The sequence below is a fragment of the Varanus komodoensis genome, unplaced genomic scaffold (genome assembly GCF_004798865.1).
Source record: "Varanus komodoensis strain SLA01 unplaced genomic scaffold, ASM479886v1 scaffold23, whole genome shotgun sequence".
In the NCBI taxonomy this organism is placed as follows: Eukaryota; Metazoa; Chordata; class Lepidosauria; order Squamata; family Varanidae; genus Varanus; species Varanus komodoensis.
This window is the reverse complement of record NW_025335627.1, coordinates 2,334,248-2,352,610: the sequence shown is the minus strand read 5'-3', so window position 1 is coordinate 2,352,610 and position 18,363 is coordinate 2,334,248. Positions and strand designations below refer to the sequence as shown.

The 18,363-nt window shown below is 39.8% G+C and overlaps 1 protein-coding gene across 4 annotated transcripts in view; it reads right to left on the bottom strand.

Moving 5' to 3' along the window:
- AGAP1 (ArfGAP with GTPase domain, ankyrin repeat and PH domain 1) overlaps positions 1-18,363 on the bottom strand; it is a 497,479-nt gene that overhangs the window by 340,935 nt on the left and 138,181 nt on the right. For all 4 annotated transcript variants that reach the window (XM_044431796.1, XM_044431798.1, XM_044431797.1 and 1 more), the window contains 3 exons: positions 15,289-15,416; positions 13,024-13,179; positions 1,257-1,349 (listed from right to left, as the gene is read on the bottom strand). In XM_044431796.1, the coding sequence (XP_044287731.1) occupies positions 1,257-1,349; positions 13,024-13,179; positions 15,289-15,416 (377 nt within the window). The remainder of the gene's footprint in view (positions 1-1,256; positions 1,350-13,023; positions 13,180-15,288; positions 15,417-18,363) is intronic.

Here is an 18,363-nt window from a genome sequence, read left to right as displayed (position 1 = left end):
GTTTAAACTGCTTGAACAAGTTAAATGGGGCTGGCCCTTCCACTGGGCAGCGTGAGCCAGCAGAGGCTGAGAGGCAGCAGTCACAGGCTCCTAGCTGTTCTTCATTTACTATTTATCATGAACTGCTCTGTCAAAGGAAAGAGTTGTACATGCCACAGAATTAGTCCTGAGCCCCTAGACTAGGCTGCTAGTTCAGATGTGTTAGAAGTCACGATCTCATTGGCAAAACTAGAGTCACCTGCCAGTTCTGTAGGAGAGCACCATCATGTTATTTGCCCCTTCAAGTTACCACAAACATATAATAAATGTTGATGTAAATTATGTAGGAACACTCTCCTAATTTCTTTGCCAAGGGAAACTTTCCAAGCACGTTAGCAGACCTCAAAGGGAGCTGACTTCAATATTTTACAGTTAGCAATCCAATAATTAAATTCAAAAACTAAATGTGCTTTGAATTTCATAGCTATCTTTATGAAAATCACAAAATTTCCTATCAGATTCAGTATCTGCCTTCTATTACACGATATTCCTTATTTTAAAAGTGTCTTGTGGGAGGGTGTACCTAAACAAGTATATAGTTGTCAAACAAGCCAAAATAAATCCTCAATTTCAAATTCTGTAGTGTAATAAGGAAGTTTAATTAAGGCCATACTATGGCTGTAAATATCCTCTTATATAACAAGGTCTAAATGAAGTTACAATTCCTTCATTAGCAAATTACAAACAAGAAAGCACAGCTGACACACTAGTGATGATTATCACAACTAATTGCCTCGTTGTTGCAAACCAGCCTGAAACAGTGTTCAGATGTCCTTCTGCAATAGCAAATGAGGGCCACATCAGGCTATTTCTGTGATCACAAGGGGCTCTTGTACAGCGATCTGATTTACCCTTGTCGACTGGCAGCAAACGGCCCTATCAAAGCACTCTCCACAAAAGGCAGGCTTTGAAGCCAGCTCATCCTAGAAGAACGCTCCATATGCAGGCCGGCAGACTGCACTTCATTAGGTCTGTTGTCACATTTCCCCTCTTCTTATTCTAATGATCCTATTTTAATACACATAGGAACCTCTCCTAATTGATGTCAAGTGAGTGACTTCAACATTCATCACCAGAGCACATCAAACAGATCTTGGCACACAAGCCCAGCATCATGGTTTTTAAGACCTGAGGTGTGTCTCCAAGTACCAGAAAGCATGCGTGTGCACACACACACAACACACACACACACACACACACACACACACACAATATACCTGTTTAATTGGGATTGCACGGCCGCTTCCAATGCTATCTGCTCTGCTCTCCAATCCTTTCTTCTCTTTGTCTGGGTCGCTCCCTTTCCGAGACTGCAGAGTAAAAGCAACATTAGCACTCTTAACACATTTACTTTTTTCATATTCACATCTTAAATTTGAGGAGTTGTTTTAATATGTCAGAATATAGTTCATAATTACATTGGTACCTTTTTAAAAAATAACCTGCATGTTAAGATTTAAGCTTTTAAATGCTGAGTGTCAAAAATACAATACAGATAGAAAAAATGCTCACAGGAAAAACCGTGTGCCTTTCTATACAGGAAACTTCCTATACAACTGTATATACTTAATTATCATCTGATGAGAATTTAAAAGGCTATTAACTATTCAGCAGTGTAATTTTATGGATTACCTTGATTAGAATTAAATTAAATTTAATTTTCTCTTTTACTATCAAATGAAAGCATCAAAGTCGAGCCAAAAATGCTTAGAAAACCAAGCTGCTTTGACAAAGCATAAAAGTTCAAAATACTAATCATTTTTATATTCATACCTTTCTCAATATAAAGCCACATGGATAAAATATAATGGAAGTATAGGTTTTACCAAAGTGCTTTGTTTTAAAACTGAACAATTATTTTATCTGGGTGGATTAGAAACCCACATAAGCAATGCCTATTAAAAACATTTCACAGGACCAAAATTATTTTGTTCCCTTTTTCACAGCTATGATACAAACACGCACAATCTTATTTAAGAAAATCTTGTGTCCTCCTTTATTGTGAGATAAGTAAATCTACATTTGACAGATTTATTTTATTATGAGCAAGATCTAAAAGTCATCCTCCTTAATAACTACACTGACAAGTGACAACTTCACTCCATTACTTTTCAGTGGGAACATTACTCACGCAATATTGAAAATGGGGAAACATTTTCATGCACTTTTCAAATCACAGATGATATATGAAGTGAACGTATCAGTGATGTCCACAGCCACAACTGAATGCTAATAAAAACCAAGCTGTTTTTTCTTCAGTACATTAGAGAGTTGTCTAAGACATTCAACTTTGGAATACAAATTAAAATAAGAATGTCAGTCAAAACTAATTTTTCTATTTTATAGAGATGGGTATAGAGATGAGTAAAGAAAAAAGTAAGGAAAGTTAATTTCAAAGAAAGAAAACAATACAACCTTATCGCCATCATCAACCATACTGCAACCTATGCAGAGCTTGCTGCAGGCAAGCTCTACTTACTGATAGGTACAGAACTTGAAAATAGTACACTGAAGAATTTATAGAGTACAGTGATAAATTCTAATATGAATTTCTCTAAAAGATGTAAGTGAAAAATAATGCTTACAGTGGAGAAAGTAGAAGGATTAGATGGGAATTGAAGTTATGAGTGAGTTCCTAGCATTAAGAAATCCTGAACTGGCATCTAACACTTTCCTATTCTTCTGACTCCCTTTTTGAGCTAACAGGCTAGAAATACAGCAAACAAGTCAGGTTTACTTAACCCTCAAGTGCATGTCCAGCCACCACTTCTCCCAACTTAGGTCAGCAGGTTTCATCTGTTCCCTCCATGCATGGATGCTTCTGTGACCTGTCAGGCTTTCCTCAGCCCTTTGTGATATCCTTTCCTAAATCTACAACAGCTAGAATAGCTTATGTTCAAAGCAGTACAATCTTTACATAAGAAATTTTCATTATGAACACAGAAAAGTCTTAAGATGACTAAGTACATCTAACTCCTAACAGGCCCTAAAACCTGCTCCAGCATGCCATGGGCTCTCAGTTCTGCACATTATTTGGTTCACATTCAAGATCCTTTAATACTTATTATAACATATGAACTAATAGTAAATGCAGTTATCACTGTTTGATGGAAAGCAGTTATCCCTTTTTAAAAAATATACAGCACACACTCAAAGTAACAAATACTAAGATAGGTAGAATGATGGCATAGAGGTAGGAGATCCATCTTCTTAAAAGGCTGGGGAAAAATAATATGTATACAGTTATTTCCTGATCACCTATTGCCAAGTGGTTCAGTTAGTGATCAAGTAGGATGTTTTCATAAACTGGAAGGAAGTTGGTTCATTTTTTGTTTTTTATTAGTTTGTTACAAATGATTGACATAAAGTGCTCAGGTAGAGTTGTAAAGTTTATGGGATAACTTTTTTGGTTTTATTTGCAAGGCTAATTTTATACTTGATCTATGATAGGAAGTTCTCCTGTGCAAACCATTGTCATAAGTTACCACACATGACTGCTGTACGTTAGCTTTGGTGCTCAGCATTCTTTTACTTTCATATTATGCAGGAAAAAAATAATTTGTGCTAGGGAATAACTCCTTTGTCTTTCTGCTCAGAAATTGTTGATTTCTAAGCAGTAATATCACATTCCAAGTAAATTTCCTTTAAAAGAATGGAGTATGCAACAATTTTGGTCCCAATTTTATTATATATAGAAAATAATGGTGAATTCACAATACAACTCTTGATCAATAGTGAAATTGTAACTGTTGGCATGAAATCAAAGTAGATTCGGTATCATTAATACTTTATAAAAAGAAGTGTTAGTACTGGTACAACTTCAGAAATCTAGGACAGAAGATCTATTTTTTTCTTTGTAAGATTTTTCTGTAAGATCAACCATACTATCCACAAATAATCAGATATAATATCTGTTGTTTCATGAAGTCAAATTTTCATTAACATGACTTCAACTGCCATCCAAGCTATGTTTTTGCTTTCAAGCAAATAAGCCTTCTTTTGTCATTAAAGTGATGTGGAATCCATTTCAGTTTGTATTGAAACAGAAGAATGCATACTTGTCTTTTAAAGGTAATTGAAATCATTAAATGGTTTTGTCTACAATGATTTGTCTAAATATTTTTGTGTTATTTTGGTACTATTTGCTGTTTTAATGCTTTACTCTTATGTGAGTTATTTTATATTGGTAACGAAAGGTTTAGTCCTTGTTACCCACCTTGAACTCTCTGGAGGATAAGTAGAAGAATAAACATTTTAAATAAATACATACATGAAATCTGTAACAATATGCCTATTTACTTCCAAAACACTGTATGGTATCACAAGCTACATACAGAAACAAATTTCCCTCAGAGAAATGACAGCAGAACTATATATCACATTAATATGAAGTTTGGGGAATTCTGAGACAATCCAGGAAATGTGTTTAACTCTATGTGATCTCAAGAAGTTAGAGAAACCCTGCAGAAACCCTCAGTGAGACAGAGCAGCTCTGTATATTTGATTTTATCCTCTACTTCATGGAATATAAAACATCAATCACGCAATTATACTCTTTGTGTGTGGGGGGAGTGGGGTGTGTGAGGAGGAGGCTTGCACTTTAAAAAAAATGAGAAGAATGCAAGTTTCTTATAACACTAACAAACTAGGTTGGTATGTATAATCTGCCTACTCAGAAGTTACTCCCCTTTGTTTCAGTGGGGCTTACCCTCAGTAAAGCAGACAGAGCTACAGCCTGGAAAGAAGCTCTTCTGACCACAATGGAGCTTCTGAGTAAATGAGGCCAGGACTCCAGCCCAGGACTCCATCCCCCAAGAATCCAAGCTTCTGGGAAGAAATCTTCTGAAGCTTAGAAAGTGTGTATGTTACAGAAATGCTAAAATTTGCTTGATGGCCACTCCTACCATTAAGAGGTCAGAGCAAGATGCTATGAAACTTTTCCTTTTAACACTGATGTACTGGCATCATGGCAGAAAGAGTACTGAAACATCCATTTATATTTGAAAGCATCTGTTAAATCAGTGTTTCTAATGCTTTCGTTTTTTTGTTGGGGAGCGCTTCTGTAACAAATTTTCTATATGAAGAATGTAACCTCTTTATAAAATTAACAAACTGGGCTGGTGTTTATAGCTGCTAAATTACTGTTTGACACATTATCCATCAGGATGTGATTCCTCCCTTAGAGCTACAAATTCTCTTTTCATACAAAAATTCTATGCAAAAGTACTACCCCACCAAAACATTTCTGCACCATGACATGAAGCAAACCTGTCTAAAGGAATCCACCTCTCCCGGCTAGTTTTATGTGGCTAGTGAATGAAACTACCTTAGCAACACCTCCATGAATCAATTTTGAAACTGCTAGCATATTTTTTTTTACTCTCTGGAGATGAGTCATGAAAAACAATACCAGTGTAGTCAACCCTTCCATTTTAGTCCATTACACTGAGCTTCAAAATATAAAGTCTGCCCCTCCACAATCCTGAGCAAAGTGAGTAGAAACTGAATCTGTAATTTCAGCATGCAGATTCAAATGCCCTTTGTCCAGGCCCTAATTTGCCTGTTCTAGATTCCATTGCTTGACTGACACTGACATCTAGTGGAAGAAGTAGTTAAGGTTGGCTAGCAGATAAATATTGCTATACAATGCATCACCCTGCAGCCCTAGAATGTCTGCATCACCTTCAAAAATGGGTAGGTTCAATTCTCCTAGGCAAACCAATATTGTTGCATCACTCCATTTGGTTCTGAATTACTAATTAAATCAGAATCTTTTGTGTGGGTGACAGCAAGGACTTATCCAACTCAGTATGGTTAAGTAGTTTTCATGGCTGCAATTGAAATAACCCCTTCCCATCTCCCCACCTATCCTCTATAGACAAGTTACTGTAGCTCTCTCGACTTTCTCTTTGATTTAGTTACCACAATTCTCAGCATATGTCTCCTGAAGCTGCAGTGCTTCATGGTCATTCCTCATCAATGAAGAGGGTAATCAAACACACAGTTATGCCTTAGTCTTATGGCCTCACCACAGTATGCCCTAATGTTAGCGTATTATGCCCACAGCATAGCCAAAGAAAAGCACTAAGCACTTTATTGAGACGTGTAAAATACTTCAACCACCTCATTAAAACAAGCCACTTTCAACTAGTAACTCAAAGACACCGAAGATTGGTATTCCAGATACTATACCAAGTACTGTTCTGCTTGTCAGAAATATGCAGGGTCTAATATGCACAATAATTAGTCTAGCAAGCTCATATTATTGCCCATTCAGGATGCTCTTCACAACAATAGAACGTAATCAAGACTTCTATTCAGCAAGACTAAAATTCATTTGTAGAACGAGCTGGGCACTCTTCGACGTATTGGTAAGTTTAAAATCATGGCTACACATCTGGTATAGGTATAACGCCAGATTACAATGCAGTTATATATGCACAATTGTTGAAGAGCCTTCTTTCCTTAGTACTACACTGCTGTGAGAAATGTATATAAGCCACAATAACATGTCCCGGTTAAACCTTGTATTAACATAGCCTGCATGAGCAGGGACTAGGGAAGGAAGTCACAGGTTCTCACACTTTTGTCCTCTGGCAGCAGAAAGTAGTTAAGAAACATTTGTCAAATCCTCAGGACCAACAAACCTGAGTTGGCATTAAGGGCAGATTTTAAAGAAGCCAACTTCTACCCATTTTTTGATTTTCTGGTTTAAACCACAGGTAACCCAGAATTCCTGACTCCAGTATCATGAGAATGTACAGTTAACTAAAAGCAAAATCTTCCAAAGTCTTCATCAAACATGAATGGGTAGCATACAAACATGAAGCTTGCTGAGGCTCATTTCCAGGTCCACAAATCATGCTAAAACATGAATTTGACTAAGATTGAGAAAAATAGTGTCTACCTAAGAGATTATGCAGTTTGATTAATATATTTATTTCTTTATTAAGATCATGCACCTGGCCTTCCCACTTCTCACTGGTAGCCTGAGGTTGTCAAATGCCATCAAGTTGTCTCCAGCTCAGGACAACCCCATGAATGAATGCCCTCCAAAACAGCGTAAGTCTAAAATCAAAGCTGTGGCTCCCTTTATGTCATTTATCCATTTCATATTGAGTCTTCCTTGTCTTCTGCCTTTGATTTTCCCCTAACGTCATTGTCATCTCCAGCGAGACTTGCATTCTTGTGATGTGCCTGAACTATGAAAGCTTCCATCATTTTTGCTTCCAGTTTGATTTGATATAGGATGGGCTTGCTTGTCTTTCCAGGGTATGTCAGCCCAGTCCCGCTCTTCTCCAGCACTATGTTTCAAACACATCAGTATTCTTCACTGGCAGTTTTTCACATTCATACATAGATTGGGAACACAACAGTGTGGATGATCTTGGCCTTGATCTCCAGTGTAACTTCCATCTTTTCTAGTTCCTTCACTGCTGCCCTTCCAAGTCTCACTCTTCATTGAAATGCTTGACTACAGTCTCCCTTTGAATTGATGATTGAGCCAAGGTATGCAAACTCTTTCATAATTTCAATTTCTTCATTATTGACACTAAAGTTCTTTAATTCTTCTGTAATTAGAATTTTTATTTTCTTAATGCAGTCATGCTTTATGTTATCTTCTTTCTTCTTTATCAGGAGTTATTTTGCTCATTGTTTCTGTCTGCCTGTAATATGGCATCATTTTATACATCTCAAATTATTGATGGATCTTCTGCCAGTTTTCATTCCTCCTTCCTCTCATCCTAATCTAGCTTTCCTTATATGTTCTGCATACAGACTGAACAGGTAGGGAGATAAAATACACCCAGTTGTCCATAGTCTGTACTCACTGTAGCCTCTTGTCCACAATATAGATTATGCATCAGAATGATCAAATGCTAAGGCTTACCCATTTTCTTTCAGCTGTGGATTCACAGCTTCTTGTGATCCACAGATTCAAAAGTGTAGCAGTACCACATCAAGCATACATAAACTGATCTTCTTCTGAAATTCTTTGGTGCACCTAGTAGCCAATGCACATTTATAGTAAGATCTCAAGTGATTCTTCCTTTTCATAGAAACACAGAAACAGACCGAGTCAGAAGGGACCTCCCGGGCCATCCAGTCTGACCTCCGGCACCAGCCAGCTCCGCTCACGACATGCCCACCATGTGCACGTCCAGCCTATCCTTGAACACCCGCACCGATGGGGCCTCAACGCCTCTCGTGGAAGCCCATTTCATTCTCTCGGGGTCCTAATTGTCAGGAAGTACTTCCTGGCGTCCAAATGGAACCTTGGCTCCCTGAGCTTCGCTCTGTTGGAGCCCATCCTGCCCTCCTCTGCGGGGGAGAACAGGTCTCCACCCACCTCCATGTGACACCCCCTCACATACCTGTATGTCGCCAACATATCCCCTCTGAGCCTCCTCTTCTCTAGGCTGAAGAGACCCAGTTCCCTGAAGAGACCCAGTTTTCAGAGTCCAGCTTGAACATCAGGCGTTTCTCACTCCATTAAAGGTAACAGTCTTTGTTGCAACACCTTGGGCAACATTGTCCTTGCTTGGCAATTTAGTGCAGTAGTCCTGCAGCTGCTGCATCCTTTCGCAGCTCCCTCTTTCGGGACTGGAATGTATACTGAATGTTTCCAGTCTGTGGGCCATTGTTTTGCTTTCCATATTTGCTGACACTTTCTTGTTAGGATTTGGGCTGACTCAATTTCTGCAGCTTGAAACAGTTCTGTTCTACTCTGGATACTTCATTCCTCCCAAGTGTTTTTTGATCAGCTTTCATTGTGCTTTCTAATACTGGAAGGTTCTTCCTCATTGGATTCCTCTTTGAAGGAGTCTGTGATCTCCTTACCTCTTCTGTGTAGTCATACTATATATTTTTTCCAACTTTTCTTTACTTATCCTGTTCAGATAGTTTCTCTGTTGGCCTTTCAGATTCCTAGTCTAGGTTTGAATTTATTTTGGATTGTCTGGATCTCCCAGAATAAGTCTTGAGTTTGTCCCTTTTTATTGTTCTCTTTATTTCTCAGCACTGACCATTGTAATAGTTCTTTTAGTCTCTTTGAGATAGTTGCTGAAAAGTTACATTCAAGATACTGACCTTTTTCTCAGTCACCTTTTGCTCATCCTCAGTGATTGTGATTCCCCAATGACTGAGTGCCTTCCAATCTGGGGGTCTCATCTCATTTCATTTTGGATTCCTTCATCATATAGTACAAGGGAAGCACATTCAGAAGTGGTTTAACATTGCCTTATTCTGCACAATACTAACCAGAGTTAGCTTGTGCATCACTCCCTTTCTCTTGAGTGTCACTGCTGTATCAATTCTCTTTGGCTGATGTGGCCTGAAAGGGTGGCTGCATCATAGTCTGGTGTCTCCATTTAGACCATTCCACCTTGGAAGACCTTGCTAGGGAAAGAGGCTAGCCTCCTGGAGCTTTTGCCCTTGGCTGCTTTGACACTATCAAATCCCTTCACCACTTGAGGTGTGCATCCAAGTTGTGGTCAAGGTAGCTCACAAAGTAAGATTCAATTAATACAATAATAAAACAGCAATAATAAATTCTACTCCATATGGCTTAATGTGGTGTCCTTAATCTTTTCTTCTCCAGCTCTTCTAACTATTCCTCACTGGACTTTGTTTCCCAATGCCTCACTATCCTGGTTGCCCTCCCCTGGTAAACTAAAAAAAGTGGTAACATGCCCCTCTCCTTCTTTCTCTCTTTCTTTCCCTGTGGAGCTGTCTTCCAGCCTTGTGTGACCTGAACATTTCTCTTCCCACACTACACATGAGACTGACTGGTCTGGATTTGCAGATAGTAATCCAGCTTGTATGACCATTGTTGCCTAAAACAGGATTGTGGGTGGACTGTTAACTATGCCAACAACCGTCCCCCCCCCCACCCACAACAGGGTCACACCACGCAAGCCACAGTCATGGCCTGAATACACAAAATGGCTACCCAGATGCATTAGGAGGTTAATTAACTCTATAAAACACTCTTCCCCAACCTTGTGTTTTCCAGACACATTTGGACTACAACACCCAGAATTCCCAGGCAATAGCCCTGCTGGATGGAAATTCTGGAAATTGCAGTCCAAATGCCTCTGAAGGCCACCAGGTTGGGGAAGGCTGCTATATACCTTAGCATGAAAACATGGAAACCAATTTTTTGTGCCTATATCATCTATAACTTCATTTACCTTTCTCCATAGTCCCCAGAACCTGCCTTTTTAAACATTTTGTCTGAAGAATCAAGCCAGAACAAAATAAATCAAATTTGTGGAAGTTTCTGTAAAATCCCTGATTGGATGAAGTTTGCACAATGTTGATTTATTTTGTGATCATTTTATTAGCTTAATAAAGATTGCACTGGATAGGGTTCTTTTGATTAGAAAATTAGCACTGAGGGGTAATAATAGGACCTCTGAAAACTGCATCTTTCACAGCATTCTATATCCCTGGATACTGGGAAGTATTGCAGCTCTGGTTGATGTGTCACTGGAAAGCTGTGCTCCCCTGGAAAAAAATGGCTTGTGCAACACTTCACATTTATTTAGGGATGTGTGAGGAATCCAGTAGGAGGGTAAAAATCCAACTTTTTTGAAGCTCCAAAGACTTACTTCAAACCTGCCCTGGTATCAGCTTGATCTGATACAAGTTGAACCAACACATGAACCTCTGTTTTTAAAATGGGTCATAATTTCTGTAATTTGCTTTTTAAAAAAGCCTGGAACTTTGCACAAAATGTGGGCACTCTTCTCATTTGCTGGACTTGTGCAGCAGAGGCCTACATTTCGTGCAAATCTGTAATTCAGTGCCAGGTTGCCAAGCCAGAGTGTATGCATACGCAGTGAAAGGAGGATGCTTCCATACTTCTTATGTTAAATTGCTACATCAGCCGTAACAACTAGAATGTAACAAAGTAACCCCAATTTGTGCAAATCATGAATTGTGCAAGTTGCACTACTGATACACTAGTTTTCAGCTCTAAATGTGTACAAATTTTTAAAGTGGTTTCAAGGAAGGTGAAAAAAGAAAACCTGACTCAGCCCACTGCTGCTGTCTGGTCAGAAATGTACTAAATATCCACAGAACTTAAAAGCAATGAGTTTTGCAATGATGCACGTTCCTACATTTAGCTCTGTTGAATTTTAGCTTCTTCATTTCAGCTAACTTTCCAGCCTGCAAAGATTATTTTGAATCTGTTTTCTGTAGTGCTGTCAATCCCTTCTAGCTTTGTGTAAACTCTAAGTTTCCACCTGTACCCTCATCCAAATAATTTATAAGTCTACTGAACACCACAAAAGCATCTCAATGTTGCACTGTGTTTCCTGGGCAAATTATATTTCACCACTTTGCCTTCTAGGAAATGAGGTTATGTGACACTGCAGCAGCTTCTTTATTAATGGGCAAGTCCTCCCATGTCAGCTATTTTATAAGAGTGCCCACAGCACTCTTTCAAAATTCCAAATGTACCCACCAAGTCAAAAAAGCCACCGCCCATGGCATTCTGATGATCTACTACACTAACAGAGAGAGATGAGAAGCTTTTGGAAATAACTATTCATGATAAACTCAATATATTATTTTCTAGATGATCACAAGGTGACCTCTTAAATAATCCATTATAGAGTTTTGCTCAGTATTAATACCAAACTGATAGGCTTTCTTTTTGAAAACGGGGACAATCTGCCCACCTCGAGTTTTCTTGCACCTCCCTTCTTCTCCAAGAATTCTCAAGTTGCAGCCAGTCTGTATGGAATAACGCCTCCAAGTTCTTCAACACCTTGTGAAGTAATCAGTCTAAAGACTGCAATTAAATTATTTAAGTGGTATCTAAGCACCCCCTTACCTATCTTAAGTTGCATACTCCTTTCTTATATCATCCATGGAAAATGTGTGTAAATTTAAGGAGTTCCACCCTCTGTCTGTCATCTGTTGGCATTCACTGTCCTTCCCAGGCAGCAGCCCTACCCATCCTTCCTATTTTTCTTGCTTTTAGCATCCATCAGAAGCCTCAGTCAGCATGGCATTGAGTTTTCCAGACACTAGCCTGACAGGTTTGGCCTATCTATTGTACTTATCTTTGATTACAGAGCTGACTCTCCACATTCATGGGGGTTAGGGATGCAGAAAAACCATGAATATCTCTACCTTCTCCCAACCTTAACTCCTTAAGAGTCCTGGATTGCTTCTCCTTCTCTCTGTCTCAAACCTTGGTCTGATCCAGAAGGGTTCCCCTTCTTCATTTATTACATTCTAAAGGACGCAGCTAAGGGACGCAGACAAGGGACGACACCTTACAAGCCTCCCAGGCCGCTGCTTCCTCCTGGCTTCTCTGGACCTGCCTCCCTTGCTCTCCACTGCTCCTGTCCCCACACTCCTCTGCCCAGGTCCTACCTTGCCCTCGCCAGTCCCCTGGCCACCCTCAGCACTCTCCCAGCCTCTGCCTCCGCTGCTCTGCCAAGAGGCAAGAGCCAAAAGGGCTTGCAGCGGCTGAGCACGGCCTTATAAGCCTCACAGGCTGCTAGCCCCACCCCTCTGCCTCCTCCTGGCCCCTCTGGCCCCACCTCCCTTCCTCTCCGCTGCTCCTGCCCCCCATTCCTCTGCCCAGCTCCTACCTTGCCCTCGCCAGTCCCCTGGCCACCCTCAGCACACTCTCCCAGCCTCTGCCTCTGCATGTTGAAAGCTGGTAGTGGCATGGAAGGGGCAATATTCTAGAGTAGCCAGTGTTTCAAGGAAGTCTAATGAGCGTGAATAATATAATACTCCCCCCTAATACTTTATTTTCCACACACATACACACCATTCAAATACTTTATTTTCCACACACATACACACCATTCCACACACATACACACGTCAAAGTGGTGGACAGGGTATAAAAGTTTTAAATAAATAAACAGCCAGCTCAGATAGTAGTATTCAAGTAAATCAAGGAGCAGTGATACATTACTATGCACAATAATTTTTATCTCCTAATTCACTCACTGTAAAAAGGTTGGAGCGGCGCTTGGACTGTTTACGGACAGGTGTTGGCGTGTTAGTAGTAGGTGGAACATCAATCCGTAGCTCCTTCTGGCTGGTGCTTGGAGTAGATGGGACAGAGGAAGAATAATCACTTAAACTCCCTCCTCCATTACTGGTCTGCAATAATTAAAATTCATTTTAGCAGAAAGAAAGCCAATTACTATTTCACCAGTTTAGTTACATCTTCTGTAAACAATGCAGGTTTAAAAAAATAAATTTACCACACTCTTTCATAAATTCTCTTGAAACAGATAACTAAGAGGATACATTAGTTATCTTTAATCCAATCTCTTCCACTGGATGAATATTTTCTATATTTCTCCTGAAGAATAGCAGTATTATTATGCAATCTCAAACCACTAGTCAAATTACTCAGTTTGTGGGGCATTATACACATGTCATGAGCGAAGCTGGCTGGAGACAGGGGTCAGACTAGATGGCCCAGGAGACCCCTTCTGACTCGTGCTGTTTCTCTGTTTCCATGCTCACAGAGGGCAGCAAACAGCCGTTTTCAAGCCACATATGTCTAAACTTACTAGGCACGCTAAACTGGAGGTATATGCATATGTGTGTGTGTGTGTGGGGGGGAGGCATTCCATGTCCAGCCAAGAAACCTAGCCCTAAGTAAAATGTCCAAAGAAGGCTTTTATCCCCACTATACCCCTAAAAGGCTCCAGGTAGCCACAGGATTCTTTGGATTCCCAGATGTGAAGTCAGAATGAACTACAACTATGGAGCCTGGGATCCACCCCCTTCCAGCCAGCACAGAAAGAGCCATGCTGACTGCTGTTCTGAGGCCATAAGCATGATCTAGCAGAAGGGATAAAGGGAGTGTTCCAGAGGGTGAGGAATGGAGGATTATTCATATGTATTTGCAATATTTATTAACAATATGAACAGGCTGAGTCACATATAGAAATAGATTTTTGTTGTTACATGCTATCAAGTTGTCTCCAACTAAGGTGAACCCCATAAATGAATACCCTCCAAAATATTGTGTCCTTGACTGTAAAGCTCAGTTCTTGTAAATTCAACCATGTGGCTAAAATCTAAAATCTCATAGTTGATCTTTTTCTTCTGCCTTCAGGTTTCCCTAGCATGATTGCCATCTCCAGCGAAACTTGCCTTCTTGTGCTGTGCCTGAACTATGAAAGCTTCAGTTCCATCATTTTTGCTTCAGTTTGATTTGATATAGGATGGGTTTGCTTGTCCTTCTGTAAGTCCAGGTTATATCAATTCAGTCCAGCTCTTCGCCAGCACCGTTTCAAACACATCAATATTCTTCACTGGCAGCTTTTCACACTCATACATAGATTGGCAGTACAATAGAGTGATGACCTTGGCTTTGTTGTCCACTAAAATGTCCATAAAATTAGGATCTTTTCTGATTTTCTTCTGAAATTCTTTGGTGCACCCCAGTAGCCAATGCACATTTGTGGTAAGATCTCAAGTAATTCTTCCTTTTCAGAGTCCAGCTTGAACATCAGGCGTTTCTCACTCCATTAAAGGTAACAGTCTTTGCTGCAACACCTTGAGCAACATTGTCCTTGCTTGGCAATTTAGTGCAGTAGTCCTGCAGCTGCTGCATCCTTTCGCAGCTCCCTCTTTCGGGACTGGAATGTATACTGAATGTTTCCAGTCTGTGGGCCATTGTTTTGCTTTCCATATTTGCTGACACTTTCTTGTTAGGATTTGGGCTGACTCATTTCTGCAGCTTGAAACAGTTCTGTTCTACTCTGGGTACTTCATTCCTCCCAAGTGTTTTTTGATCAGCTTTCATTGTGCTTTCTAATACGCAGGTGTTCAGATCTTGTTGGACTACATTTCCCATCATCCCTCATCTTCGGATATGCTGGCTTGGACTGATGGTACCCATGTTCTTTATCACTTTCATAGAGCTTTAAATAGCAGCTTTTAGATGCTATTGCTACTCTTTTCAATTTAAGCTCCCCTTTGTAAAAGGCAGAGTAAATGTGTTTGCTTTTTTAAAGCTCTGACTGCATTATAGAGCAAACTTAAAATTGATTTACAAGTTGTTACCCAGTAAGAACCTTCAGAGTAGCATATAATATAAATTCAAATAATAGAAATGCATGGCAACTCAAAAAAGTTACCCAAAGCAAATCTGAAAATATTCATCTATGCCTAAGATTGCCAGAAACCCAGATTTTACTCATGGGCACTTTATACTGAGGTAGATAATCTGACTCACTTACAAGAACATACCTGGCTGATATGTACTGCAGAGACCTGGGCTGAACATACAGATGAGTGGCTTGGAGAGTTTGGTAATGATTTACAAGGACCTATCGAAAGCTGCTGTTTTTTCCTTGTTGCAACAATCTTCTGTGCAACTGTAAAGATAAAATTAAAAGAATGTTATTGCATGTCCCTCTGTGCAAAGGTGGAAAGAGCAATTTTTTGATCTGACCAGCAATGTAAATAGGTGGTCCAATGTCTAAGGCGAATCTTATGTCCATAGGAAAGGAGGCTAATGACAACAGCACTTGCAAAAATCGTGTTGGTATTTGTTATATTGAGCTTATTGATGCAATACAAAACTCTTGAACACAAAGTGAACTTTCAGTCGAATATGAAACATACCTCTAATTATTTTAACTCAGTCTCATTCTCAATTCTTGTTTCCACATGAGTGAAACTGTTAACTAAATCATTTGTTTCAAGAGCAAACTAGAATACTTAAGCTGGAAAGGAAATGGTACGCTGTTACACCATTTTGAGTTATTCTAAACAGAATGCAGACTCCATCTCCTTAAGCAGCCTTTCCCAACATGGCACCCTCTAACTGTCTTACGCTGCAACTCTCATCTGCCCTTACAACACTGCCAATGGCTGGTTATGGCAGAAGTTCTAATCTAAAATATCTAGATGGCTCCACATTTTGGGAAATTGTCCTAGATAAGCATCTGGGGAACAACTGTTTCAACAAGGAAAGTAATTTGCTTTCCTAACTACTCCTGGAGTAGATTTGCCAATATTGTGTTACGCTTTAATTTTGGCAAGACAATAATAATTAGTAAAAATAAGTGCACCTGAATGACATGCCTTGCTTAAATAACAGCTGTCCTGTAGATGGTAACAATCCTCTAAAAATATTTGCTTTCTAAATGTCTGCGCCACTGAAATTCCCCCAAGAAGGTCTTTAAGTTGGATTATAAAGCGAACAAAAACTAAACTTACTGAAACAAACAAAAACTAAACATACTGAAACAAACGTCCTCTTGAAACCTCCACTATCTATCTAGAAAGAAGGCAGACGGTGCAGAGCTTATGCTACATGTGACAGCATGCAGACACAAAGGAGGTGGCCACTTCTCTAGGTCAGAAGATGACGGTGTGTACTTCTTTTCCATGTAACTATACTATTCCAGGTGCTGCTGTTGAGCACAACATCTTTTTGCTGTTGTAAGTAAAACTGTAAGTATACATATTTTATACTATGTAAGCTGTTCTGAGCACTTGTACAGAAGGACGGGATATAAATGTTTGAAATAAATAAATAAATAAATACTGCTTGTAAATAAATGCTCCTTAGCAAAAGAAGCTCTGGCTTAGTGCTGTCAAGGAAAAACTGAGAGAGAGTGCGCGAGCGAGTGCAAGAGAGACTGACCTAACTGAAAATGGACACACATCAAAAGAAAAGAATACATCAGGATGAGTAAGCAAAGTTGATTCAAGATTGCCAGAGTGAAATGCTAGAAGTAGAAGAAGAGAGATGTTCTTTTTCCATTGTTGCCTGAAATCTAACATCCAGTATGTGAATACAACTATCTGAGAGAAATGATCTTCTGAAATACAGTGCAACTACTTAAAATTATGCTCTGAAAATGCCTTACATAGCTTTGAATCACAATACCCAGAGGAATGTATGAATAGGATGGGAAATGGTTGCACTAGTAAAAAGAGTCAGTGTGTAAAATGGAAGGGACAACAGCTGGTTGTAAAATGGCAGCCATTATCTTGATACCTTAAACTGTTGATGGAAGGAGATGATGCTGTCTGTTTTTGAGAAGCACTGCAAGGAACACAGCATTGATTAAAATAGGTAAGAATATGGTGAAAGGACAGAATCTAACTGGCAGAAAATCTGACAAGCCTTAGATTCCCATATTTAAAATAGGAACAGCACTCAACAAGAGACAATACACTATATAAAAAGATCTCATTATGGGTTAAACTCAAGAAGCAACAGTGAGAACTGGACATGGAACTACTGATTGGTTCAAAATTGAGAAAGGAGTACCACAAGGCTGTATATTGTTGCCCTGACTATTTATATGCAGAGCACATCATGTGAAAGGCCAGGCTAGATGAATCACAAGTCAGAATTAAGGTTGCCGGGAGAAATATCAATACGCAAATACGCAGATGATACCACTCTAATGACAAAAAGTGAAGAGGAACTAAAGAGCCTCTTGATACGGGTGAAAGAGGAGAGCGCAAAAGTTGCCTTGACACTCAATATTAAGAAAACTAAGATCATGGCATCCAGTCCTCTCACTTCCTGGCAAATAGATGGGGAAGAAATGAAGGAAGTGACAGATTTTATTTTCCTGGGCTCCAAGATCACCACAGATGGGGACTGCAGTCAAGAAATTAAAAAGACGCTTGCTCCTTGAGAGGAAAGCTATGGCAAACCCAGACAGCATACTAAAAAGAAAAGACGTCACCCTGCCAACAAAAGAGCGTATAGTCAAGGTTATGGTTTTCCCAGTTGCAATGTATGGCTGTGAAAACTGGTCCATAAGGAAGGCTGAGCTCCGAAGAATTGAGGCCTTTGAATTGTGGTGCTGGCAGAGACTCCTGCGAGTCCCTTGGACTGCAAGGCGATCAAACCGGTCAGTCCTAGAGGAGATCAACCCTGACTGCTCTTTAGAAGGCCAGATACTGAAGATGAAACTCAAATACTTTGGCCACCTAATGAGAAGGAAGGACTCTCTGGAGAAGAGTCTAATGCTGGGAACAATAGATGGCAAAAGAAGAAGGGGACGGCAGAGGATGAGGTGTTAAGATGGAGTCACTGAAGCAGTTGGTATGAGCTTGAGTGGACTCTGGGGGATGGTGAAGGACAGGAAGGCCTGGAGGAATGTTGTCCATGGGGTCGCGATGGGTCGGATGCAACTTCACAACTAACAACCACCATTTCCCTCTGACATGACTGCTTTCCAATGCAGTCCCACTGATACAGCTTATTTGCAAGAACTAACTATTCTAAAATATAGAGGAGCTTTTTCCAGAATATGATTAAATGTGCTCAGCAGTACAGTATGTCCATGTGGA